The sequence below is a fragment of the Phyllostomus hastatus genome, unplaced genomic scaffold (assembly GCF_019186645.2).
Source record: "Phyllostomus hastatus isolate PE091 unplaced genomic scaffold, TTU_PhHast_1.1 phas_contig_477, whole genome shotgun sequence".
NCBI lineage: Eukaryota > Metazoa > Chordata > Mammalia > Chiroptera > Phyllostomidae > Phyllostomus > Phyllostomus hastatus.
The window spans coordinates 381,260-407,671 of NW_025333889.1; the positions used below are offsets into that span (position 1 = coordinate 381,260).

At 63.5% G+C, this 26,412-nt stretch overlaps 1 protein-coding gene across 2 annotated transcripts in view; it reads left to right on the plus strand.

The window, feature by feature from the left end:
- The window catches only part of LOC123823149 (high density lipoprotein binding protein), a 59,993-nt gene that overhangs the window by 25,754 nt on the left and 7,827 nt on the right, over window positions 1-26,412 (plus strand). For both annotated transcript variants that reach the window (XM_045845526.1, XM_045845525.1), the window contains exons 2-19: window positions 3,187-3,251; window positions 4,464-4,575; window positions 5,568-5,725; window positions 6,696-6,911; window positions 11,649-11,855; window positions 11,956-12,171; window positions 12,615-12,821; window positions 12,932-13,039; window positions 13,936-14,040; window positions 14,295-14,373; window positions 16,799-16,938; window positions 18,174-18,278; window positions 18,401-18,514; window positions 19,366-19,452; window positions 19,614-19,745; window positions 23,380-23,598; window positions 25,708-25,929; window positions 26,019-26,237. In XM_045845526.1, the coding sequence (XP_045701482.1) occupies window positions 4,500-4,575; window positions 5,568-5,725; window positions 6,696-6,911; window positions 11,649-11,855; window positions 11,956-12,171; window positions 12,615-12,821; window positions 12,932-13,039; window positions 13,936-14,040; window positions 14,295-14,373; window positions 16,799-16,938; window positions 18,174-18,278; window positions 18,401-18,514; window positions 19,366-19,452; window positions 19,614-19,745; window positions 23,380-23,598; window positions 25,708-25,929; window positions 26,019-26,237 (2,610 nt within the window). In that variant the 5' untranslated portion in view covers window positions 3,187-3,251; window positions 4,464-4,499. The remainder of the gene's footprint in view (window positions 1-3,186; window positions 3,252-4,463; window positions 4,576-5,567; window positions 5,726-6,695; window positions 6,912-11,648; window positions 11,856-11,955; window positions 12,172-12,614; window positions 12,822-12,931; window positions 13,040-13,935; window positions 14,041-14,294; window positions 14,374-16,798; window positions 16,939-18,173; window positions 18,279-18,400; window positions 18,515-19,365; window positions 19,453-19,613; window positions 19,746-23,379; window positions 23,599-25,707; window positions 25,930-26,018; window positions 26,238-26,412) is intronic.

A 26,412-nucleotide genomic window follows, 5' to 3' on the forward strand; every position in this document is an offset into this window, starting at 1 on the left:
ACCAAAAATTACAGTTCTTCACCTACAGATTTTATGTTGTCCATTTGTCAACAAGCTCTCAGGTGGGACCCGCGTGTCTCTCCCGTGTGGGGTGGGGGGAAGAGTCTGGGCTCCCTCCCACCCTCCTCGTGTAGCTCTGCCTGCCGCGTGCGCACACCCCGAAGGGCGGCTTCCTGCTGTGCGCGTGGGCACTTGGGAGATGACACTGGGGTCCAGGCTGAGGGACCCGAATGCCCTGTGCGGGGAGAGGCTTGGGAAGCCGCTGCAGGCCGAGGGGACCAGCCATCCTGGGAATGACTGAAGGGGCAGCTCAGCCTCCCGCATCCGGAGGAGTGTCATCGGGAAGAGGGGGCGGCCTTGCTCTCTGGCCGGAAGCAGGAGCACGGTTGTAGGTTCAGCGCAATGCCAGACTCACCGTTGTGACGGCTGCTCGGGGGGGCGGCGTGTGGCTCCCGTCTCTGGTGGTGGTCGGGATGGCTGTGAAGGGAAGTTTTTCAGTCACACTTGAGCAGCATTGTTAGATCAAGTGAGAAGCTGTGAGAGCAGCTCTCTGGTCCCTGTTTTTCAGGGCTAAGGCCTCCTGAGAACTTAGAGAGCGGGTGAAGGAGCTGGGGTGGAGAGGATCCCAGCGGTGGCTGCATGTGGGAGGCTGTGGCAAGGCCCCCGGTAACAGGAGGCCATCTGGGAGGGCAGTCTGCGAAGGCAGAGCCGGAGCCAGTGGGTGAGGTCAGTACTGGCCTCCGGGAGGTTTGACCCCAGAGTCTCAGGTGAGGCTGAGATCTGATGGACACGGGTTGTCGGGTGCATGTTTCAAATGGATTCTTCAAGGTGAGGTTTTGAGAAATTTATAAGAAAGACAAGCCTGGCTGGTGTGGCTCAGGGGATTGAGTACAACAAGCCTGCAAACCAAAGGGCCGCCAGTTCGATTCCGGGCACATGCCTGGGTTGTGGGCCAGGTCCCCAGTAGGGGACGCCTGAGAGGCAACCACACACTGATGTTTTTGTCCCTCTTTTCCTCGCTCCCCCTCTCTAAAAATGAAGAAATAAAAATCTTTAAAAAAAATGAAAGCCTTATCAGATGCTGGCAGATTTAATCCATTCACGTAATCTATTTAGCTGTGACATTTCAGATTCAAAAAGGCCATTTAAAAGGTGGAGATACAAGGCCTGGGATGTCCCGTCAAACCGGTCTGGAGCTCTCCGGAGGTCCACTGTGTCCTCTGGGGCCAAGGGCCTGGGCCCATGCCCGGCGTCAGAGGCTCTGCACGGGTTCTCGCCACCACACGTTGGGCTCGGCTGCTTGCGCTGCGTGGGCGCCCCTGCCTTGAGTCGAGCGAGAGGGCTAGCTGGAGGTGACTTCTGGAAGTGGTGGGAACAGTGTTGCAAGAACTCCTGAGGAGTTCCTGCCGTCTCGTGTGTGCCACCAGGTGCGAGGTGGGCACCGGCTGGCCGCAGACCTGTGTCTGTGGGGTGCTGCAGGGGACCGAAAGCCTGCCTTGTCCCGGAAGGCCAGGCGCCTGGTGGGAGACAGAGGAGGGTGTGGGGCGGTGGCGTGGTGGTGCGTGTGAGCGTGGCTTGTTCAGGGTGGGTGACAGTGGGTTCTGGACGTGGCGTTGATGCCCCCGGGACAGCCTGGAGTGAGGGGGAGGCTGCTCCCGTGGAAGGTCACCGGGGGGCTGTGCAGCCCCTGGGGGAGCTGTGGGAAGCGTCAGTCGGACCCTGGGGCCCCGGCGTCACCACCGGTGTCTGGACTGGAGCGCATCCCTCTTGGGTCCGGACCGGCCGAGTGGGGGCTGATGGGGCCCTGGGCGTCTCGTGGGGCACGCGCCCTGCCCGCTGTTCAGACCCCCGGGTGGGTGTGCGGCTCTGACTGTGTGGCTTTTTGAAAAGGCTTTCTTCCTCCTTCATCTCAATCTTTAAAATGCTCAGGTTAGAATTAGTTGGAGACAAACTCCTAAATAGTCTTGGTCAGTTTGTCTCCTCTACCCGCCTTGGCCTAAGATGCACCTGTGTATCGGGTAGGGCTGGTACCCCAGAGCGGCTCTGGCCTGTGGCCGTAGCACTTTCCCCATGTGACTCAAGCCCTGTACGTAGACACGTTTTAAAATCCTGAGGTGGGGCCCTGGCCAGTGGGGCTCAGTGGGTTGAGCACTGACTGGCCTGTGAACCAAAAGCTCGCAGGTTCGATTCCTGGTCAGGGCAGATGCCTGGGTTGCAGGCCAAGTCCGCAGATGGGAGTGTGTGAGAGGCAACCAGATATTGATGTTCCTCTCCCTTTTCCCCTCCCTTCCCCTCTCTCTAAAAGTAAACAAATAAAAAAATCCTGAGGTGCCACTGGTCCACGTTCCGGCTGGGACGATGGACCCTCTCCAGCTAGTCTTCCATAGGCCTCCGGTTGGCGTGAACTGTCTTCCCCAGGCGTTCTATGGGGGCGTTGTTCTCCAAATAGGTGGGGTGTTCTGGTGCTGGCGTCGCTCCCCCACTCCTGCCCCGTCATGAGCGCCCAGTCCTTGTGGTAGTCCCCAGAAAGCAGCAGGAGTGACCGGGAAGCCTCCGTGGCCCGGAGACCCCTGAGGCCAGCTGACCCACACCCTGTTCGTTCTCGGAGTTCTCCTTGGCCTTCCCGGATGGCCTTGGGAGTTCCTCCCCAGCCTGCTGATTGCTGGGCTGGCTCCTGAGACCGGGTGGGTGAGAAGGGACCCAAGAACCTCTGAAGACAGCAGCTCTCAGCCCCCCTGAAAGGCTGGGGTCCCCGAGGTCCACAGTGCACGCTGCGTCCTCGTGTCTGAGCCCTTTGCTCCAGGCTCAGGAGTCAGAGGCGAGAGGTGGGAAAGAACATCACCACGCAGGGGAACAGCCCGTCCATTCCTGGAGGGCCCCTCCTCAAAGTGGCTGCATTTAAAATAAGTCGTGGCTCCTAAGGAATCGCTGCCTCAGTGTCCTTGGAAGTTGCCCTCTCAGAGTTTAGAGGGTTCCGATCTTCCTGGCACATGTTCCGTGTGAAGCTAATGGCCCAGCAGCGGGGTTGCCATTGTTTTCCAAGAGAACCGCCGATGTATCAGTAAAGGGGGGACACCGTCTTGACTCCTCTGGTTGGGAGGTGAAGGAATCTGGTTTGTAGAGGACAGATAAGTAATTTTTCTCTGGTTTTCTCCTTGTTTTCTCTCCTTTCCGGTCCCACGCCAGCAAAAGCTGGCAGGCTGACAGAAGTGGCCTCAGGACGGACTTTCTGGCTACTGACCGTTTTGCTGGTGAGTTGGGCCGTCCTGTCTGAACTCCTTCCTTCTCCGGGCTGGGTGCGCACTCGCTTCCGTGCGTGTCACCCTTGAGCGTGTCGCACGCGCGGCAGGGGGCGCAGTGCCCGGCAGAGGCGCGTCTGGCCCCTCTGGCCTTCACCTCTTCGGTGGGGACCGCGTCTGCCCAGGGCGACGTGAGTGTGGGCAGTGCTCCTCCTCTGTAATGCAGGGCTTGCTTTTGTTGAACTTGGGAAGTGTCTAAGTTGTAAAAATCATGCAAGACGTCACTTTTTAATTAAATTACTTGCCCTCTTTTACTTTGCTGCCAACGTGGCCCAAGACACTTGGTGCATAGTTGTGTGAAGAGAGGGACTCTTCTTTACTGGGGCATCACAGGGCTCGCCTAGAGTTGGAGGCGGCAGCTAACACTCCTGGTCTGTTTCCTGTGAGCCCTGTTTTCCCGGTACGGGACCTGTGGCTTTGAGAGCCAGGGTCCCTCGGAGCCCCGCTGAGTCCGGAGGCTCTTGGGGGTGGGGCCCTAATCTCGCCCCAGTCGAGGGACTGTGTGCCCCAGTGGCAGGCTCCACCTGCTGCAGGTCCCCTCCTGGACCTGGGCGATGGGGTGTTGGAGAACAGGCAGTCAGCACACCCAGAAGCACCTCGCCACCCTCCTCCGGGGGGTCCTGCTGCCGCCCCAGTGTCGCCGCCCGGCGGTCCTCCCCACAGCCAGCGCCTCAGCTCTGCAGGTCTCCGGGCCCCGGGTGAGGGTCTTCCCCTGCTGCACGGTTGGCTGTTTGGTGTCAGCTGCCGTGCGGCAGATTACACAGGCGTCAGGAGGGCCCTGGGCGGACAGACAGACAAGACAATGAGAGAGAAGGCGAGGACGGCCCTCAGGTGTCGGTGTGTGTCACTGGGTCAACGCGTGGTGGGTGCCAGCTGGCTCGGCGGGTGGGGTGCAGGCTGTCCCAGAGGGCCCTGGTCCTTGCAGCCAGAGCCTCCGTCTGCTCAGCCACGGGGCAAGGGCCCTGCTTTCTCTGAGCTCTTCTTTTCTTCCCTTGGTGAGAAACTGGGTGTCACCTCACGCTCAGGCTTGTGAGTGAGGACACTAAGATGTGGTTTGCTGGTAGAAGAGAATTGAACCTCGGCTGGAAGTCAGCCTCACAGTCTCCGGGGCAGGAGGGCGCTGGCTCTGCTGACTGTCTCCTGTCTCCCTGTCCCCGACTCCAGTGACTCATCTGGACAGTGTGTGGCGTGCCATCAACCATGAGCTCCGTTGCAGTCTTGACCCAAGAGAGCTTTGCTGAACACCGAAGTGGGCTGGTTCCGCAGCAGATCAAAGGTGACAGCCTCGGGCGCGCTCCCCTGAGCTCTCAGGAGCATCTCCTGCAAGGCCCCATGTGGTCTGTACAGGGGCCCCTGGAAGCCGCCGGCCACGACTGAGAAGCCCCTCTCGGTGCCCGTCCGGAGCCCGGTCCCCGCCGCGTCTTCGGTGCGGGGGCGGGGGGGTGGGAGCTGGCGTGGGGCGCTCTTCATTCCCTGCAGAACCTGCTCTCCGTGTGCGGCCGCAGGACAAGCCGGCCTGCCTGCCAGGCTGCCCCCAGAACCCTTCCCCTGTGCTTTGATTCTCACTGGAAGAGTAGACGACTGTACCCCCAGGTGGTGCCAAACACCCCTGAGTGCTCTGACAGTGGGACCCGGTGGCAGCCCTAAAGTGAAGTAACTGAGAACTCCCCGTCAGTCGCTCGCTCGGGCCACCTTTCACGTGCTCGCGGCCGGGCTGCTGCGGACCTGGTGCTGGGCCTTACTCGTTGACCCCAGCAACCTCTGGGGTCCGCATCGCACCCTTCCCATCGTGCCTACTCCCTGTGGGGGGTGGGGGGTGGCGAGAGCCCCCTGGAGTTCCGGGCAGCGCTGTGCGCCGTGGAGGCTGTGCCGGCAGCGGCGGTGCTGTGATCTGCCAGCGTGAGGGCCAGCTCTGCCCCGCGTGGCCCCGACTGTGGTTGTTTTAGACGCGGGACTGGGGGACTCTTGGGGCCCAGGCCTGCCTCGGGAGGCTCACCCCGTCAGGGGAGGAGTGGGGTGCCCAGTGTCTGAGCTGACCCTCCCTCATAGGGAGGCCGCGAGGGCAGAGGCCTCACCCTCGGGTTCAGAGTTGGGCCCTGCGGTTCACTGGCCGGACCCGGGGTGCTGGGCCCCTTCCCACCATGGGACGGGGTGGCGGCGCCGTCCCTCGGGCAGCTGGTGTTCTGTTGCTGCCGGGAGCCTCCGAGTGTTGGCCTGCCCGGCGCTGAAAGCGGTGTGCTTCCTCTCGGTCTCTGTTGGCTGGTCCAGTTGCCACTTTAAATTCGGAAGAAGAGAGTGACCCTCCGACCTACAAGGATGCCTTTCCCCCGCTCCCCGAGAAAGCAGCTTGCGTGGAAAGTGCCCAGGAACCCTCCGGGGCCTGGGGCAACAAGATCCGGCCCATCAAGGCTTCTGTCATCACTCAGGTAGGGGGATGGGCGTGCCGCTCCTCTCCACCGCCCCCAGGGCTCCTCCTCGGAGCACACTGCCCTCCTGCTGCCCTGGGTCCCGGCACCTGGGAGGGACAGGTCCCCTTCTGTCCCCAGCCCCTTGCAGTTCTGACTCTGCTCCAGCTCCTGAACCTGCCCCGCCCTCCACCCTTTCCTGCCAGCGGCTCCAGCAAGGCCTGGCTCCTGTGTCTCCCCCTGCCCCCAGCTGGGAGCAACCTCTTCCTCGGCCTCCCGTAGCACCGTTCTCCTGGCTTTTCCCCCTTTACTATCCGGTCCCTGGTCCCTGAACTCGTGGGAGTTCTTCACGAGCTCCAAGGGGTCGTGGTGCTGTCTGTCGGCACCCCAGGCTCTGAGGGGGCGCCTCCACTAAACCCAGGCCCCTCCAGCAGCGTCCTGGTCTTCCCTTGCGTCTCCTTCCGGGTCGTCCGATCTTGTGAAACACACTGCTCAGTGAGTCACACGCAGCCGCCCGTCTCCACAGAGCAGTGGGGGCTCCGGGCTGGCGGCCAGGTGTGTCCTCCTGTTGACCCTGGCTCCCTGCGGGCAGGGCCGAGGCCTGGCCTCTCTTCCTGTCACCTCTCGGACGCCCCTGCATGCTCAGGCTGCCCCCGCCTGCCTTTGCTGAGCCTTCGCGCTCTCTCTTCCGGGGTCTGCCCTCCCAGCAGGCCCCTGTGTCCCGACTCTTCCGGAAGGTCCTTTCTGGCCCCTCCGTGATGCCATCCCACCCACTCCCACCCCGAGCGCGCCTGCTGTTCTCTGCTCCTGCGCCTTCGCCTGCAGGTCGGCCTCCTGACCTCAGGCGCTTCCTGCCGTGTCTTCACTGCCCTCCGGCTGTGGGGAAAGGGCAGCGCCTGGGGAGCAGACCGATTTCCGTGCTCAGTGCCTGGGTGCGTGTGCCTCCTTCTCCTCTCGATCCCGTAACAGCCCCCGGGCCTTCCCTGAGCAGGTGTTCCACGTGCCCCTGGAGGAGCGGAAGTACAAGGACATGAACCAGTTCGGGGAGGGCGAGCAGGCGAAGATCTGCCTGGAGATCATGCAGAGGACCGGAGCGCACCTGGAGCTCTCTCTCGCGAAAGACCAGGGCCTCTCCATCATGGTCTCTGGGAAGCTGGACGCCGTCATGAAAGCCCGGAAGGACATCGTGGCTCGGCTGCAGACGCAGGTGGGTGTCCCCAGCCTGGCCCCCAGGGGGCGCACTCAGACGTCCTCGGACCCTCCCACCAGTGGGCAGGTTTGCAGTTCAGAGGTGGGACAGCGACCTTCAGAGCCTCCTGGCGTTTTCAGTGAAAAATCACCGACTCATTAGTAGAGCTGGGACAGCTCCTGTCAGTGCTCCCAGGGCGAAGACACCGAATGCAAGTTGAAAGCTGCCCCAGACCGTGAGGCCTTCGAAGGAGCTGCGCTCGCGAGGGGCGCGCGGCTCCAGGCGCGGACCAGGGGAGCGGGCAGAGCCGGGGCCGTGGAGTGTGCGTGTCCAGGCCCAGATGCGGGAGGTTACAAGTTCACGTTCTGTGGGAGTTCAGACCAGCCCTAAGGTCCTGGGCAGGCCGGTGCCCGCGCTGGAGTTTGCTCGGAAACCACCCGAGTGAGCGAGTGGGTGAGGCTGTGGTGCCTTTCTCCAGCTCTCGTGCCAGAGCGTGCTCCTGCCGGTTCCGTAGAGCTGGGGTCCCTTGCCGCTGCCGCAGAGCCCTGGGCGCACGGGGGCCGCGCGGCGCACACGGAGGAGAGGACTGGGTCCTGGCCCACCACTCGGGGCCGTGGGGCAGTCCCGACCCCCGCCAGCTCCAGGGCACTGTACGTCGTTAAGTGCAGGAGGTGGAAATGCTGTGTGCGGGTGACTTCCTGTGGCGGCTGGTGTGCCGCGGCCTCTCGGACTCGTGTCGCCGTCTGCTCGTCGGTGTTTGAATGGTCTGTGGTCGAGTCCTGGGAGGAGACGGGCCACTGGGAAGGCATGTGTCCCTGGTGTCCCTCCTTCTCCCTGGCCGACCCCCCCCCATTCACATGGAATTAAATCACAGGCACACACTCACCTGCAGATGACCCAGGGTGGTGTAACTCACCTACTGGAATCAGTAGTGATTTCTCAATCCACCCCACTCCACCCAGTCTGCATGTGCACTACCCTCCCGGCGTGTGCAGGTCGCTGTCCGCACGCGGCCTGCCCGCCGTGCGTGCTTGCTGGGCCGAGAGCCTCTCTGCGCTTTAGCAGGATCCCTTCTTCCGGGTGCCCCTGGGTGTGGGGGCGTCAGGGGTGTCTCGTTGTTTCCTGTGAACTGGGAGGAAAGGAGAGTTGGGGGCTTGGTCACTTCCATGGTCACCTTGTTTGTTGGGAGAGAGAGCTTGTGGGTGGTGGTGCTGCGTGCTTGGCGCTGCTTCCAAGGTTGACCCCTGGGCTGGGGTGTCTTCGGCTGAGCCAGCGAGCCTGTGCTGAGTGGCTGCCTCAGTCAGGCGTCACTGTGGCCACCTGCTGCGTGTGAGGCTGGGGCTTTCTCGACTCCCCCACCGCCCCTCCCCCACGCCAGGAGGGGGTCTTCAGGGAAGAGCTGTCCTCCTGGGCCAAGGGAGCAGGGAGGCCAGGACAGGTAAGGGTCCTTATCTCCCTCTTCACTTTCAGACTGAAGTGGCCCTCTCGAACCGTCACTGGTGAGCCACGAGCCTTTTGGTGTTGTCGGGTCTTCTGAGGGCTTTTTAGCAGTTCTCGAAACCGCAGTTGCCTCGTTCTCAGCCGGCGCGCAGGCCCCTTGCCGTGGGTTCCCTGCAGCTTCCCCGTGGGACCACCCACCTCCACCCACTCCCCGATCTCTGACAGAGGCCCGTTGGTTTGCCTTCCGCGGACCTGAAATCTGCCGATTGTCCAGGAGTTCTCGGCACTGGCCGTGGGAAGTTGCTTTTGGGTTCAGACCAACCCTTCTGATTAAGGCGGAGGGCCGTGGGTCTTCCGATCACCCGAAGTCACTCTTCTGTTTAGGTCAGGCTGTCCTCACGATGGGTAGTTGAGGTCATTTGCTTTAGTGGGTTTTCCACTTTGGGAAACCACTTCAGCGTCGCACGACTGCAGTCAGAGCTGTGCCTCTGGTCTCCAGAGCCGGCCTCCCAGCCCTGCTCCCTCCCTCCCCGCCGCTGGCTGAGGTCTCTCCCTCTTCATCGGCTCCTCCCTGCTGGGGTTGGGAGGAGCAGCACAAGGGAGCTTGCCGTAGACTCTGCCCGTTTTCAGGAGGCGTCTGTGTGTCAGCACAGGCGCGCAGCGGCCCTCCCCGCTCCCGCGCCCTGCTGTGGGACACAACGTGCCCTCTGCTCCGCCGGTTGCGGGGAAGCCCTCCTGCACACGCTGCTCCCTGTTCCACCCAGCGCGTCGCGTCGGGGCCACAAGGGAGGGGGCTGGGTCAGCGGGCAGCAGGTGACGGCCAGGCCGCCCCCCAGGGGGCTCTGCCCTCGGGCTCCACTGCCTCCCTGCGGGGCCCAGCCAGTGCTGGGGTGTCCGGCTGAGAGGCAGCTGCATAAACTCTGTCTTGCACTATTTGTTTGTCCTTTTAATAAAGATTTCATTTACTTATTTTTTAGAGAGAGGTGAAGGGAGGCAGAAAGAGAGGGAGAGGAACATGGAATAGTTGCCTGCCCCCCCGCGGCCCCCCCCCCCGGGGGGGCCTGGCCTGCAGTCCAGGCTTGTGCCCTTCCTGGGGGAATCTAGCCGGCGACCTTGTGGTTCATGGGAGGGTGCCTGCCCGGCGGGCCGCCCGGGAGGGGCTGTTTGCATTGTCCTGATGGGCAGGACTGAGCACCTTCTCTTCCCGCTTTCTCTGGGCCCTGTTCTCGCCCTTTCCTGTCGAGGAGCCAGAGCTGTCCGTCGGGCTCCCTGCATTAATCCTGCCAGACACCCTGTCGGCCGTGTGTCCCAGCAGCGTTTCCCTGTCTGCCGCTCGGGTCTGAGCTTGTGTTCTGCTCCCCGCAAGGTCACCGATGTGCAGGGAAACCCACTGAGCTCTTTTATTTGGGGTGTTGTTACGAAAGTACTTTTCCACATCGGGGTTCATAGGAACGTTTGTTCATGTTTCCTCTGGTGCCTGTAAGGGTGTTCTTACACCCCAGTTGCTGCCTGGTGTTGACGGTGTTCCCAGAATTGGCCGTGACCGGTGCCGGGTCCCCGTGCAGTCTCGCCCGGCCCCATACGGCTCTCGGGTCGTCAGCGCCTTTTTAAAGGAACCCCCACCCCCACCATTCGAGTGACTGTTTCCCGCGCTGGACCTCCGCCCCTGGGCTTCCCTCCGACCCGGCCTCTGCGCGGGCCGGGGCCCCCTGCTCGGACGCGGTGGCTGAGGCCGCCCCGCGGAGCGGTCTCCCCGGTGCCCCCCGTGCTGCTCTTCCCCGGGGCCGTGCCGCTGGTTGTGTTCCTCTGCGTTTCACTCGCAGGCGGTGCCGTCGGCTGTTTCTCACCGTTGCCTGAGGCCCTCGAAGGGATGCGTTGTGACGTCTGATGCCCATAGTCCACCTTTTTTGCCAGCTCGAAGTCCAGCCACTCGGCTGTCCTCCCTCTGTGCTGCTGCCGGCAGGGGGCGGCCTCTTCCCTCGCGCCCCCTGACCGGGGGCCTTCCGCTCAGTGGCAGCTGCTGGCGTCTGGGTTCCAGTCCCGCCTCCCTGTTACCGATGGTGATAGAGCAGCGGTTTCCCGGGGCTCCCGGCTGTGGGGTCGGGGCTCCTGCTGTCCAGCCTGTGTCCCCTCCTGCAGGGACGCATTCTGGGGGGTCCGGTCGCGCGGCAGCTGTGGGGCTGCGGGCCGTGTGCTCCGTCGTGTTGGGGAGGAGGGGAGCGCCCGCCCGCGCGTGGGCCTGCGCAGCTCGCCGTGCTGTGCGAGGGCTGGGGGGTGGGGGGCGTCCGCTGGTCTCCGTCTTCCTCCTGATTTTTATCGCGCGTGGGCCTAAACTTCGTGGAGATGGTAATTTTTCCTCCATGTATGTAACACTGTGGTGAGCCGTGTTCGTTTCTGGGATAGACCTCATTTGATCAGAATGTGCCAGCCAGCGTGCCGCCTCGGCTTCCATGCGGGCTGGGGGCGAGGCCGCCCTCGTGGCCTCCGTGATGAGGGCCCCGTCTGTCGTCGGCACCCGGTGTCCTGAAGGAGAGCCCTGTCCCTCGGGGTGGGGGGGGGCGGGGGGGGGCTGGCTGGGCTGTGATTTTCTGCCGGGACCGCGGTGGAAACCTTACGGCTCTCCTTTGTTTTGTTTTGTTTCTGTATTTTTTAAGTTCTCTTAGTAGACGGCTGTTTTCTGCACAGAGTTAGACTGGAAGCCTCCCTCTTCCCCCAGTTTTCTCTGTGACCTCAGGAAGTTGGTTGATTTCTGGTAGTTTGACCCATGGGATGAAGGGTTTGGATTGTGTCCATTTTCTTCACTCAGATGAGTTGTCTGTCTTAACTGGTTGTAAAGGAGACAGAAAAGTTTATTGCCAGACACTGGCCTTCTGTCGGAAAAGATGGCCCAGTACCCCAGAGACAGAAGTTCCTCTGGGCAGTCGGCGTGTCCCTGCGTTCCTGCCGTGTCCCAGCGGGGCGTCGGAGTCACTGGCGTGCCAAACAAGACATGTCCTGGGATGTCCCTGCCCTCATGTGGCTTGTGGCCAGGCTGAGGCGAGGCCGGACAGAGAACTACCGCCAAGTAATCACCGGAGTCGGAAGTGCGGCCTGAGGCCGTGGGGGTGTGTCTCACGTGCACTTGCCCTAGCTGGGGGCCAGAGCGAGTGTGCCCAGGAGGGGGCTGTTTGACCTGCCACTGCTGTGAAGGGCGGGGGGTGGGCTAGGCAAAAACCAGTGAGAATGGCATTCTACCCGGAGAGAATGCCATGGAGAAACACACTTTTTCAGGACCTACAAGTGCTTTTGTTTTCTTTGGTTCAATGCCTGTGGTAGGCCTCAGCAACTGTTGCCATTCCCAAAGAACACCATCGCTTTGTTATTGGCAAAAACGGAGAGAAACTACAAGACTTGGAGCTGAAGACTGCAACCAAAATCCAGATCCCACGCCCGGATGACGCGAGCAACCAGATCAGGATCACGGGCACCAAAGAGGGCATCGAGAAGGCCCGCCACGAGGTGCTGCTCATCTCCGCCGAGCAGGTGAGGCCCCGCGGGCGGCGGGCGGGCGGCAGCCCGGCCCCCGGGGTCAGGAGGCCCGCCGGCCTCGAGACCCACGCCCGGCCGGTCCTTGGGTCCCCAGGACAAACGTGCCGTGGAGAGGCTCGAGGTGGAGAAGGCGTTCCACCCCTTCATTGCTGGGCCCTACAACCGGCTCGTCAACGAGATCATGCAGGAGACGGGGACCCGCATCAACATCCCCCCGCCCAGCGTCAGCCGCACGGAGATCATCTTCACCGGGGAGAAGGAGCAGCTGGCGCAGGCTGTGGCTCGCATCCGGAGGATCTACGAGGAGAAGGTAGTGGCGGGAGGGGCCCCGCGGGCAGAAGCGGAGCGCGCCGCCCCGCCTGGCCCTGGAGGGGGCGCTGAGCTCGGTGTGGGGGCTGCCCCCACCCTCCCACCTGGGCTGGAGGTGCTGCCCCCGGACGGCACCTCTCGGAGGTAGCCATCACCTCCAGTCGGTATTGGTGACCTTGAGGGCTGGAACTTGTTCCTTAACTTGGGGAGAGGGCTTGGCCTTCGCAGCTGCTCCCGGTCTGGGCCTCGCTGGAGTGGCGGGGTAGTTCTTTTGAGGAGCACATCCAGCCCTTGGCCGCAGTGGGGCTTCTGGGGTCGGCCGGTCACTGTTCCCCCTTCCAGGGGCTCAGCAGCGGCAGCCTGGGCCCCGTGTCCTGCCCTCCGCCCCCCGGGGACCGCACTCTGTCCCCACCAGCCCCGCCTGCGCCCTTCTCTCCGGCGCAGAGAAAGAAGACCACGACCATCGCGGTGGAGGTGAAGAAGTCCCAGCACAAGTACGTCATCGGGCCCAAGGGCAACTCCCTGCAGGAGATCCTGGACCGCACGGGCGTCTCCGTGGAGATCCCGCCCTCCGACAGCGCCTCTGAGACCGTGATTCTCCGCGGCGAGCCCGAGAAGCTGGGGCAGGCGCTGACCGAGGTCTACGCCAAGGTAGCCGCCTCCCGAGGGGGCCCGGGCACGGGCCTGCCGCGTCGGGGGCTCGGCAGCCCCTGGGCCCTGCTGAGCGACCTGGCTCACGGTTTGTTTCCGGGTTTTCCCAGGCCAACAGTTTCACCGTCTCCTCCGTCACGGCGCCCTCCTGGCTCCACCGTTTCATCATCGGCAAGAAGGGGCAGAACCTGGCCAAGATAACCCAGCAGATGCCGAAGGTGAGGGGGCCGCCGGGTCGCGGGGGCCTCGCGTCCTGGTGTCCGTCCGACCTGCGTTGTGGGTTTGCCGTGCCTCCTGTCAGGCGCCTTCAGAGAATGGCACGGTTCTCGACAGTTAGAACGAGGTGTTTTTTTTTACGTCTCTCTCATTCTTCCGCCCTTTTCAACCAGAGAAGGTGTGTGTTGCGGGGTCTGAAGGCTGTCTCGAGAAGCACCTCACTCAGTGGCGGTGTGACAGCGGCTCCCGGCTCCAGCAGCTGGGAGTTCTGGGGTGCTTCTGGGGTGCGGTCTGTCCGGGCAGTCTCCTCGGTCAGCCCCGAGCAGGTGGTAGCTCCCGGGACCGCGAGCAGGGCAGCAAGGGCCGGGGGACGCGGTGTGTTCTGGTCCGCGTGCGGGCCGTCTCTGTCCCCTCGGTGGCCGTCGCACTTGCGAGATCCAGGTCCTCGTCCGCACCGGTGGGCTGCCTCCCCGGGACCAGCCTTCCTCGAGGTCCTATCTTCATCTGGTGTGTTGTGCGTGGGGACGGTGGCCTTGTCTGAGGACCACCGTCGGGCAGCCGTACCTGGGTTGAAAGTCCGTCCCCGCCAGCCGGCGTGCTCTGCGTGCGACCAGCGGAGAGGGGCGGTCCGCGGTGCGGGCAGCACAGGACGTCTGCCGTCCGGCTGTGGCCCGGTGGCGAGCACAGTGTGCAGGGCTGTGTGACCCTGTGTTTGGGGAAGGGAAGGTGACCAGGCCACGGCGTTCAGCACCAAAGTGACGGAGTTGTCCGTGGCCCCCTGCGGCTCTCTGTGCCGTGGACGTGCACGCGCACGAGGGGCACGGGTCGGCCGCTGCCCTGGGGAAGCCTGTCGGGTCAGAGGCCACCGTCCCCACGGGCCCTTGCTCTGCCGCGGCAGGTGCACATCGAGTTCACGGAGGGCGAGGACAAGATCACCCTGGAAGGCCCCACGGAGGACGTGAACGTGGCCCAGGAGCAGATCGAGGCCATGGTGAAGGACCTGGTGAGGCGCCGGGGCGCGCGCTCAGGGCCGGAGAGCGGGGTGGGGCTGCCGTCCCGCTGCGTGGCAGGCAGGCCTGGCGTGGGGGAGCACGGAGACAGGAGGGCGGCTGGCTGGTGGGCGGTGGGCTCTGGGAGGGGCCAGCCCTGCAGCAGCCCTGACAGCAGAGCAGCCAGGACGGGCAGCGACCGCCAGGCTGGCCTGTGGCTCTGGCTGCCCGGCCTCATGCGCCGGGGCTGTGCTCTGTGCCGCTGCAGGTTCACCGCATGGACTACGTGGAGATCAGCATCGACCACAAGTTCCACCGACACCTCATCGGGAAGAGCGGGGCCAACAGTGAGTGAGGCGGCCGGCGTAGGGGCGGGCTGGGCGAAGACCCACCAGGTGTTCAACTGGGTGTCCCCACCCAGGCGTTGAGCCTAGAGGCGAGTGTGATCGACCAGGTCAGTTCCCTGAGTCGCCCAAGGGGCCATGGCAAAGGCAACCCCGAGGGTGTCGTCTGCCACGTTTCAGCCAGAGCTGCTGGGCCCTCACCCCTGACCTGCACCTGACCCAGGAGTCAGATGTTTCTAGACTCATTCCAAGTCACACAATGCAGGGAGGGATTCTGTTGGACAAACACTAATATGTGAGCCCAGGTTCAGTGTTGGCCTTACCTGTGCCAGGTAGGTAGCACAAGGTGAGACAGCATCAGAAACGTGTTAGGTGAGCTCAGTGTGAATTTCAGGATGTTTTAAATGCTTTCTTGCTCAGTTTAACTGCACGGCCGTCATGCACGTCACAGTACTTACCAGTTCTGGGAACGACCCTGTCTCACCTTCAGGGGCCGTTCTGTCTGCTGCGGTCCTGGGTCCTTCCCCAGGCTCCACGGGCCCCGTCCCCCCTGCCCTGAGCAGGCACGAGCCTCCTCGCGTGTGCGCCCTCCGGGGTGTGTGCGCCCTCCGGGGTGTGTGCACTCTCCGGGGTGTGTGCGGCCCCTGTGGCCGTCAGTGTTCACTGCACACGTCTGCTCGTTGCTGCTTCGCCGGGTGTCGGCCTGGTGCCCCGGGGCCGTGTGTGTTTGTTTTTCTTTCAGATTTTATTTACGTCTTTTTCGAGAGAAGGGAAGGGAGGGAAAAAGAGGGAGAGAAGCATCAGTGTACGGTTGCCTCTTATCTGTCCCCTACTGGGGCCCTGGCCTGCAGCCCAAGCCTGTGCCCCCACTGGGAATTGAACCGGCGACCCTGTGGTGTGGTTTGCAGGCCCATGCTCAGCCTGTGGAGCCACACCGGCCAGGGCTCCTGGGGCGACTTAAATGGCGGCGGCAGCGGTGCTCACCTGCACGCAGGCTCGGACCGCATGCGCCCCGTCAACTTGCTTTGTTCTCGGTGTTTTGGTTAACTTAGTATTTTCTTAAACAACGTGAGGAAGTGCAGCGTTGACATTCATTTCTGGGTTTCTGCTCGTGAGGAAGTGTGGGTCAGCTTAGCGTGGTTTAGAAAATCATGTCCTGTTTTCTTCTGGTTCAGCTGCCAACCCTTGTTCTCCGTCACAGTCTAAGATCTGCCACACGGCTCCTGTCCGTGGCTGCCCGGCCCTCCTCTCCATGTCCAGGCACGCTGGCCGAGGGCTGCTGTGGGGCCTGGACCCCCCGGCCACCCTCACCACGCAGAGGGCCAAACGGCCCTGTTTCTGGGGGTGCGGCCTCTTCAGGGTGTGGGCACTGTGTTCTGCTCAGAGGAGGAGCCAGAGCGGGGTTTCTGACTCCGCCCCCCCCCCCCCCCACACACACACACACACAAAGACGGCGGAGTGCTGGTCGGCGTCTGAGCTGGCCGTGCCGTCTCCGGCAGCAGCGAGGCGTCGGTCAGCGGGGCGCTCTCTTCGGTAATGGAGGGCTTCTGGCTCTGTTCGTTTGTTTACCTCGAGAGAAGTTTTTTGATTCACGGTTCCCACGCTCGTCTCTGCGTTAGCCACACCTGAGATCTGGTAACTACAACGCGTCCTCTCCGTCGTCTGCAGGTCCTCGAGATCTGTGGCACTGAGTGACACAAAGCTCACGAAGCCCGTTTTATCAGTGCCTGATGACCTGAACCGGAGTTAGGCCCTACAACACAGTTCTGGTCACAAAAACATCACCAAACTTCTAAATAAAGACCCAAAAAATACTTCTAACGTCTAACATAAAAAATAAGATAATTTTCTTCCTACCCACTCTTTCCAGTTCAGGGTCGTAGGTGGTAGGTGGCTGAACCCTGTCCCAGAAGCCCAGGGTGCGAGGTGGGACCCGCCCCGGACAGGACCCCCTCCCGTGGCAGGGCCGCCCGCGCCCGCAGAGACGGGGGCAGTGCAGACAGTGTTCCCTCCTCCAGGCGGGGCGCGGGGGACGGAGCACACCCCGCACGGGTGGTGGTCCTGCCGGGAGCCCACGTGTCCTTCCTGCCCACCAGCGCTGTGGTGAAAGCACGTTGAACGGAACGGTGCTGTGTTCTGAGGCTCCAGGCAGGCCGCAGGCCGGCCGAGGCCCGGGCTCCGCAGTCCTCCCGGCTGCGGCCCTTCGGAGCTGTCGGGCAGTGCAGCCCGTGGCCGGCCCGTCGGGGGGACAGTGCCCAGCCTGGGCTGCAGGGCGGGCGGCCTTGCTCTGGGGGCCTCTCCGTCCTTCCTGCCTGTGGGACGGCTGCCTGGCCTCTTCGGGGCTGGAGCCGAGTCAGTCATCCCAAGGTCAGGAGTCGGCCGCCTGCGCAGACCCTGCGTCCTGAGTGTTCCCTCTTGTGCGCCCCAGTCAACAGGATCAAGGACCAGTACAAGGTGTCCGTGCGCATCCCTCCCGACAGCGAGAAGAGCAGCCTGATCCGCATCGAGGGCGACCCGCAGGGCGTGCAGCAGGCCAAGCGGGAGCTGCTGGAGCTCGCCTCCCGCATGGTGAGCCGGGGGCCGGGGCCCACGGGCACCGCACAGCGCGGCAGGGTCGGCTGGCGCCGTCCTGCTGGGCCACCTGCTGTGCTGGGCTCTGGGGCTCTGTGTGTGTGGGGGGGGGGGGGTGCTCCAGGGGCCGTGAGGAGCTTCCCTGGGTTCCTGAAGGCACCAGGTGGCGCGTGTGGGTCCCAGGTTGGGAGTCCCTGGTGGGAGGTTCAGACTCGGGTGCTGGGCTGCCCCGGCCCGCCCCCGGTGTGCTCCGGGGTCAAGTGCAGAGAACCTCCTGGCAGCAAATCCCAGGCTGGGCAGCACATGGCTCACCTGGTGCTCCTGAATCCAAATGAGCTCAGCACTGCGCAGGTGCTCAGAGCTTAGCACGGACGTGTGCAGACTGCCAGGGAAGCCTCGTCGGGGCGGGGGCGGGGCCGGGGCCGGGGCCGGGGCCAGCCGCCCTCACCCCGAGCGTTCTCGGTCGGCTCTCCCACAGTGCCCACGCTGGGGCCCCACTCAGAGGCCAGCTTTGGGGCAGGGCTTTCGCTCCCCAGTGGTCATCCGGGCAGGGCGCGGCCTCCCTCCGCGCTCTCGCCGTCCTGAGCTCACTCCTCAGCCGGCAGGGCCCGGGGCTCTCCTTTGTCGGCCGGCTCTCGTCCTGCAGCCCGGGCCCTGCTCGGGGGCGTCTTGTCCCCAGGTCACCTCCCAAGCCTCGCGTCTCTGCCGCCCTGCGCCAGTCTGCTCCGGCATCTCCCAGATTCCTTAACCTGTGTGGTCGGTGGGTAACGTGCCCACCGCCCCTGCTGGTGTCCTCTCCCGACACCCGTTTTAACAGGCCCTCGGAGGAGGCGGAGGGCCACGTGGGGCGGTCCTCCGGGCCTCCTCGTGGTGAGCACAGGCCGCTCCCTGCCGTGCAGAGCACCAGGCCCGCTCGGACTCTGGTTCTTGTTGGAACACCGGCGCCGAGGGGGTCGCTCCGCTGGTGGTGGTGCTGCGGTCCCACCCTTGGTTGTAGGGCCCCACACTCGGTTTCTCACCGCGCCTTGCCCGGGGGCGACACCCACCCGGACAGCGGGCGTTTGGTGGTGGTTCCGGAGGGCAGGTGTCTCGAGGGCCCTGTCCACTGGCCAGTGCGCCTGGCACCGCCTCCCTGCTGCTCAGCGTCCTGGGGCTCCCGGGGCCTCCCGCTGGGAGGGGCTGCTCCCCTCGCTTGTGATAAGTGACTTCATTCGCCTCGATTGCACTCCCAGGAAAACGAGCGCACCAAGGACCTCATCATCGAGCAGAGATTCCATCGCACGATCATTGGGCAGAAGGGCGAGCGGATCCGTGAGATTCGAGACAAGTTCCCAGAGGTGCGGCCCCCCAGAGCCTCGTCGCCCTGACCCCCGGGGCAGCCGGGTGGGCCCTGGGGGGTGTGCGCGGTGTGGGAATTCTCGCCAATGATCGGACTTGGTCTCCTGGTGGTTTATCCTAGGTTATCATCAACTTCCCAGACCCAGCACAGAAAAGTGATATTGTCCAGCTCAGAGGCCCCAAGAACGAGGTGGAAAAGTGCACAAAATACATGCAGAAGATGGTGGCGGATCTGGTAGGGGGCGCGTCCCCTCCGGGGGGTGGGGGTGGGGGTGAGTGCGCTGGGACCCCAGCCCTGGGGAGCACACTGGGGTGCTGGGTAGGTCAGTCGTCTCTGGGGTGTGGGACACAGCTGGGGCGCCACCTCTCCATACCTGGTGTTTAGATCAGCGGAGGTCGTCACAACATGAGTGTCTGTGGAGTTACAGCGGGGAGAGCCCCGTGTCCCAGGACGGGTGACTTTGTCTCGTCGGGGGTCTTCAGACCGCTGGAGATGAGCCGTCCAGTCGGGAGAGACTTGCACGAGCAGTGCTGATGGGCGGTTCTTTCCTCCGGCCCGGGGACGAGAGGGCGCTTGGTGGGGGGACTGCCAGGGGCCCTGGGCGCCCCGGGCACAGGCGGGCTCACTCGCGCCTTGCAGCCTCCTGGGAGCGCCGGGCATCCTGAGGGCAGCCAGGCCTGCGTGCTCCGAGTCCGCTCCTCAGCTCGGAGTCCCGGCTCCGTCCGTCCCCCGCTGCTCCTGTCCTGGAGGGGCCGCGGGCACCCTTCTAACCTGACGCCCCGATGGGGCGCCTGGCCAGGCTCAGCACTCCTGGGTCATGCACAGAGCACCTGACGGGCTCTTACGGAAGGGTGCTTTGCTCCGGCAGCTCTGCGGGGCCAGGGCCGCTAGTGGGTCCCGGGCGTCTCACCCGTCCTGGTGACAGGCCTCCGGAGGTCAGACGGGAGAGGAGAAGCGGGCCGGAGTCTGCTCCGGAGCAGTCTGTCTGTCTGTCCTACACGTGGTCCTCGGGGAGGGAAGGGACACTCCCTAGTCTCCTTCCAACAGATGGTGGCAGTTAACCGGCCGTCTCTTCTGTTTCCAAGGTGGAAAATAGCTATTCAATCTCTGTTCCGATCTTCAAGCAATTCCACAAGAACATCATTGGGAAGGGAGGCGCCAACATTAAGAAGGTGACCAGCCAGCTTGCCCCCGAGTCGTGGCTCTTCCTGCCCTGCCCCCCACGGTCCTGGGCCGTTCCGGCTTTAGATCCGCAGGAGGGGCCTGGCTTCCCTGCCCCGGGCTCCCCGGGGGTTCCCCTGGGAGTCTCGGCTCATGCCGCCTCCCCTCACAGATCCGTGAGGAGAGCAACACCAAGATCGACCTCCCAGCAGAAAACAGCAACTCGGAGACCATCGTCATCACGGGCAAGCGGGCCAACTGCGAGGCCGCCCGCAGCCGCATCCTGTCCATCCAGAAAGACCTGGTAACGGGGCCGGGCGGCTGGGGCTGGGCTGGGGCCCGGGCTCGCGTGCAGAGGGGCAGCTGCGCCCCCCCGGAGGAGCTCCGGGGGTGCTTGTGAGGGTGCCGAGTGGCAGCAGCCAATTTGCGTGCTTGGGGACCTTCATGTCCTACCCGTGTCCCAATTTCCTTTTTCAGTGTTTGAAAAAAGACCGCCTGAGGAAGCACGTACTCGCAGTGTGCGGGCGGGTGTGTGGGCGGGTGTGCATGTCCGTGGAGGCACCTCCACAGTCACGACCGCGCACCCTTCGCGCCCCCAGTGCCCTTGGGCCGCTTGTGACACCTCTGTCCCGGCCAGCCGTCGGCCCTGTCACGTCAGGCGAGTTCGAACGGTGCCGGGTTGTCTCCGAGAACCCAGGGTCTCCCCCTGGGGTCCCGCCGCGTGCACTGCGCACAGCCGCTCCGAGGCTCGTCCGTGCTGCCACGCGGCTCAGTGTGTCCTGGGTCCGTCGCGGTGTGACCGCGGTCACCACACAGCCACAAAGGGGCTTCCTTGCGATGAGAGCGCGGACGACTCTCGGCCGCTCTCCAGTGAGCGGCGGCGTCCTTAAGTGTGGTCGCCGCGCTCACACGGCGCCCCAGGACGCACGTCACAGCCGGGAGCCTGTGCCTTCCCACCTCCTTTGCCCGTTTCCCCCCTACCTCCGCCAACTGCGGCTCAGGGCTCCGTGTCGGTGAGCTTGGCTGTGCTGCCTTCTGTCCACTGCTGAGCCGTGCTTCATTGTGTGGATGGCTTACGCGCCCTTTTGCGTGAGCTTCGCAGTCTGTGTCTTTCGAGGGGTTTATGTAATATTTTGTCTAAGTTGTTGAATTTGGGGGCATCGAGTTTTCCATAGCAGTCCCCCGTTGTCTCATTACTGTTCATGATGATGCCACCTGTCTTGTTTCTGATACATACTTTGCATCCTTTTAAGACGACCTCCTTGTACTCCTGGTGATACTCTTTGCTCCGAAATCTTGTGTTACAGTGGCTTTCTTTTAGGCAGCTTGCTTTTCTATTCCTTCTCACAATCTCTGCCTTTTTTTATGTTCTTTTTTCTCGTGGTGAGAAATCTTAACCTGCTCTCCTTTCACTCCTCACCCAAGGAAGTGCTCCCACTGATCTTAGAGAGAGGAGACAGGTCTGGGGTGGGGCGGGGAGAGGCAGAGAGAGTGACTGGGTGCCCCGACAGGGATCAAACCTGTAGCCGAGGTGCGGGCCTGGACTGGGGTTCGAACCTGCAGTCCTTTAGTGTATGGGACGACGCTCCAACCAACTGAGCCGTCCTGCCAGGGTGACAAACTCTGCCTTTTAAATCGAGGTGTTTACATTTAGTTGTACTAGTGATTAGATCTGTTTATTACATGTTATACTACATAGTTTATGATACATACTAACTGTAATAAGTCACATTTAAAGTGGCAGTTTAATGGTTTTTATTTTTGAACTTGTGGTGAAATGTACATAAAATTGACCACCTTAACCACCTTCCAGTGCACGCTTCAGTGGCACTGAGTACACTCAGGCTGCCGCACAACCCACACCATCTACCGCAAGAACTCCCTCGTCTTCCCCAACTGTCCCCACTCAGGAGCAGTGACAGCCTGTCCCCTCCCCTCCCCCCCCGCCCCCCCCCCGGCCCCGGCCCCGCCCCGGCCCCCTGTGTGTGGTTCTGCACGCAGCTGGGGTTTTGTCCCCCTGCTCCGTCCTGTTCCGCTGCCTTCTGTTCCATCGCAGCTTCTCTGGTTCCCGTTGTTGCCCGTTCTGACTCGTGCGGCTCGTGCACGGGGGGCTGCCTTGGGGTGTGGTGCGCCCCCCCCCCCCACCGAGGGCCCCCAGCCCGCCCCGTGCTTGGTCGTGGTGCCTCCTCCTCGCGTTCGGTTGTGAGCCCGCCGCACTGCCTTAGCCTTTCTGTTTCTGTGCCCAGCGACCTCTTACAGAGGTTTAAGTAGTGAGAACACATTTTCATGCGTTCACCCGCCCAAATACATTTTCTGTGCTTCCTGTGCACCCTCCTGGCCTCCTTCCCGCCGTCGGGCGGGCTCTGCTGCTTCCCCGTGGGGGGGGGCTGGGCTCCCGCCGCGTGCCACCTGCCAGATTCGCTGCTTTCACTTAGAAGGCCGAGCTGGGGGGGCGGGGGGGGTGGGTAGAATTCTACCAGAATCCGCCAGGCTGTCTCCCCAGGTGGCTGCACGGTTTTGCGTTCCCGTTGGCGTGAGCGCGTCCTGGGGCCCCACCTCCGGCTCCTCCCGTCAGTACTGGAGATTCTGCTCCCCTGTCACCTCACTCACGTTCCTGACGAGACAGCGGAGGGCGCCCTTGGCCTTGCTCGGCTGCACAGACTTGCCTGCCTCTGGCCTTTGTTTTTTGTTTTTTTGTTTTTACATTGTATCACCAGCTTTGTAGTTTTCTTCATGTTTCTTTCTTTGGAGTTGATTGAACTTCTTGGATATCTGAGTTTAGAGTTGTCATCAAATCTGGAAATATTTGGGTCATTACTCCCTAGGCTTTTTCTGTCCTTGCCCCCGGGGCCTCTGGGTGCTGGGGCATCTGGGTGCTGGGCGGCGTGACGTCCTGCCGTTCCCTGACGCTGCTTCGCTCGGGTGGGGAGGAGGGGTGATCCTTTTTCTCCGTGTGTTTCTTTAAGTCCATCAGCTTCCTGCAGCGTCTGATCTGCCCGTCACCCCGTCTGGCGTCTTTTCCACTTCAGCTGCTGGTCTCACCTGCAGGAGTCGGTGTGGGCTTTTCCTTCCTGCTCCTGCCACGTCCAGTCTTTCCCTCCAGCCGCTCGACCGGGTTCTGCGCGGGGAGAGCCCTTCCTGTCCTCGGCCGGTCTCTGACCCCCGCTCACTCCTGGGGACTCTCTTTTGTGTGATCCTCTGTGGGAGGCTCTTTCCTGTTTCTTGCCCATCCAGTGTTGTTTTATTATGCCAGACATTGTGAAGTTTATTTTGGTGGATTCTGGTCGTTTTTGTGTCCCTGTGTCTTTGTGGTTCGAGGAGTCACTTTGAAACAGCGCACCCTCCTTGGACTTGTTGGGTGTGGTCCCGGTGCTGCTTGTCCGGGCCCAGGTGCCCCTGCGCGAGGCGAGACCCTCTGAGCCCTGCGCCCGGGTCCTGTCGGTGCCGACCCGCCGGAGCTGCAGTCCCCCGCGCCCTCCGGCTCCGTCCGCGTTCCCTCTTCCTGGGCGCGGACCCGCCAGCTCCGGGTGCCTTGCTCTCTCTAGACCGTCGGCTCCGTGTCCTTGGCGCGGGGCCCAGCCAGGGGGTGCAGGGCCGCCTGGGGTGCATCCCGTCTGCTGCGTCTCGCGCACGGCTGTCTGTGCAGCCGGTGAACAAAGCCTCGTGGACTCCTGGTGACTGGAGGCCAGTTCCTGCCCACGAGTCTTGAACAGGGAAGGTGGACTGCAGGTCTTCGGCAGGTCCCTGCGGCTCACGCCCAGAGGCCTGGAGGAGCAGCATGGTTTTGTGGTCTGACATCGTGGCTTCCCTCCCGCACTGCGTGTGCCAGTGCACACACATGTGTGTGTGCCCACACGGCCCCACCCACTGTGGCTTAACCCTCGCCCTCGCCCTTCTTGCCACGTGAAAACGTGGCTCCTCGTGCCGTGCGGTTTCAGGCCAACATAGCCGAGGTGGAGGTGTCCATCCCCGCCAAGCTGCACAACTCGCTCATCGGCACCAAGGGCCGCCTGATCCGCTCCATCATGGAGGACTGCGGCGGGGTCCACATCCACTTCCCCGTGGAGGGCTCGGGGAGCGACGCGGTCGTCATCAGAGGCCCCTCCTCCGACGTGGAGAAGGCCCGGAAGCAGCTGCTGCACCTGGCGGAGGAGAAGGTGAGTGCCCGCCCCCGAGGGGCCCCTGCGTGCCGCTCGCTGGAAACGCCCTCTCCTCCACGCGGGGGCTCCAAAGCCCCGTTCACCGCGGCCGGTCAGAGGTCAGAGCACGGCGCACGCCTTCCCGCCCTCTGACCTGCTGTTGTGGGCGGGCCTGTCCGTGAGGAAGTCAGACCCCCTCGTCTGCAGAGCGGAAATCCGCAGAGTGTGACTTCCGTGCGGGGACGTCCCCTCGCTGTGCGGTTCTGACCCACGCAGCGGTCGTGCGGCCACCCTCGCAGCAGAATGTTTCGGCTGTCACCCTGCGTCAGGGTTCCTCCCGAGTCACCTTGGCTCCTGGGTCCCAGTCCATCTGCCAGCCTGTCTGTCCCACAGGCGCAGCGCCCGTGGGCCCTGCTGCCTGGTGCTCTGTCGGCCGCTTCGGCTGCTCCGGGCCCTCCGCCCGCCGGTCTCGGGGAGACTCTTGCTCGGGCTCTGAGGGGTTCTGTCGACCCTAAAGCTCAGAGGGGGGAGAACTGCCGTCTCAGCAGCTGGACTCTCCCCGCAGGCCTCTTCCTTTCTTTAAAGATCTTATTTCTTTATGTTCAGAGAGAGGGGAAAGAGGGCAGGGAAACATCGTGTGTGAGAGACACATGGATCAGTTGCCAGTCGTGCGCCCCCTACTGGGGACCTGGCCTGCAACCCAGGCCTGTGCCCTGACTGGGAATCGAACCTGCGACCCTTTGGTTCGCAGGCCGGCGCTCGGTCCACTGAGCCACGCCAGCCAGGGCCCCCTTCCGGTTTCTACGTCTTCGACTGCCCCCGGGTGTTCCGTGGGTTTGAGCGTGCCAGGCTGGGGCGTGTTTTGTTCGTTTCAGATCTGTCCTGGTGTTCCGTGTTACCACATTGGGTGCTTTTGTGCTTCGTGGTGCGGTGTGCGGAAATACATTTGATGTTTGTTGGTTGGCCTTGTTCTCCGTGTCTGGTCTGAAGACCACTCACTAGTTTCAGTGGCGCTTTTGTGGGTTCTCGTGAGTTGTACGTAAAATGTCGTCTGAGAGCAGACAGTGCGTTTCCTCCTCTCTGGTCAGTGCCCCTCCCTGTGTGTCCCGTCTCGCTGTGCCGCCGGGGCCTCCAGGGCGAGCAGGAGCAGGCGCAGGAGCAGGGCCGGGTCCCTCCCCAAGCAGGAGCAGGCGCAGGGAGCCGCGGCCTCGTTGGGCTGCGGGTGTCCCTCCGGGGCCGAGCCGGCTCGGAGTCTCTGTCGGGAGCGAGTGCGGATCCTGGCGGAGGTTCCTCTGCTCCCGTCGGCTCGGCGGTGGGCCACTCGACGTGTTAGGGTGGGGGTTTTTGTGGGGGGTTTTTAGTTTTTGTTTTTTACTCTCTCACCCACCTTGACCGCTTGGTTTTGATGTTTGGGCTCCCCTGACCCGGCAGCGTCCTGGTGCCGCTGTCGGCAGGGTCTGTCCGGGAGCAGTGGTCTCTCCGGTGTCTGTGGCAGGTGACACGCCCAGGTGCTGCCTCGCGCCCCGCAGGCTGCACCGCTTGGCCTGGCGTCTGTCCTCCGTGCCCTCGGGCCTGGGTCAGCCTGGGGGGCGCCTCCCTCCCGAGGCCCTGCCGGACACGCTGGCGTTCGCAGTTGAAGTCCTGGGACCTTGGTGTCAGAGGGGGGCTTGGCCGGTGAGGGTCTCTGAGCCTGCAGCTGGGGCGGCGTGGCCGTGGGGGGGCTCACCCCGAGCCCGGCAGAGGGAGACCCGACAGGGAGCACGCTGCCCGCGTGGGAGGGGCGGGCGGCTGTGCCAGTGCAGGTGCGCCCCGTGGTCGTCGTCCCCCGTCTCCCCCCGCCCCCCCCCCCGGGCAGAGGTCTGCCCACAGCCGGCAGGCGGCAGGCCTGGGGCTCTGGGTCCACGCGCTCTGACCACCATGGCATCTCCTGCCCCAGCTGAGGGAAGCTCAGGGGCGGGCGGTCTGGGAGGCTGTGCACTTGTGTGGGCGAGGACTGGTCAGCCCCACCAAGGGGGTGCTGGCATAATGTGAGATAAGCTCCACCCCACACGCTTGCCCCCTTGGGCCCTTTGTTCACCTGCCCAGGCAGGTGGGGTCAGGCCAGCGTTTGTGGGTTGGTTTCTGCAGCAAACCAAGAGCTTCACCGTGGACATCCGCGCCAAGCCAGAGTACCACAAGTTCCTCATCGGCAAAGGGGGCGGCAAGATCCGCAAGGTGCGCGACACCACCGGAGCCCGCGTCATATTCCCGACGGCAGAGGACAAGGACCAGGACCTGATCACCATCATCGGGAAGGAGGACGCCGTCAGGGAGGCACAGAAGGAGCTGGAGGCCCTGATCCAGAACCTGGTGAGGCCTGGCCCTCGGGAGCCGCCTGGGCGGCGGGGGCGGGGCCCGTGCTGCCGGCCCCTGACCCCCGTCCTGTCTCCGGGCCGCAGGACAACGTGGTGGAGGAGTGCATGCTGGTGGACCCGAAGCACCACCGCCACTTCGTGATCCGGAGAGGCCAGGTCTTGCGGGAGATCGCCGAGGAGTACGGCGGGGTGATGGTCAGCTTCCCGCGGTCCGGCACGCAGAGCGACAGGGTCACCCTCAAGGGCGCCAAGGAGTGTGTGGAGGCGGCCAAGCAGCGCATCCAGGAGATCATCGAGGACCTGGTGGGCGCCTGGGGCCGGCAGCCACTCGAAGCGGGGTGGGGGCGCCCCCGTATATCCCTCGGGCCGACCCGTCCACCGTGGCCATCCCCAGCCAGCCTCCTCCCGCGGGAGGGGGCGCTGCCCCTGAGAAGCAGCTCGGCTGTGGGTTTTATCGAAGGGCCGTGTGTGCGAGGCA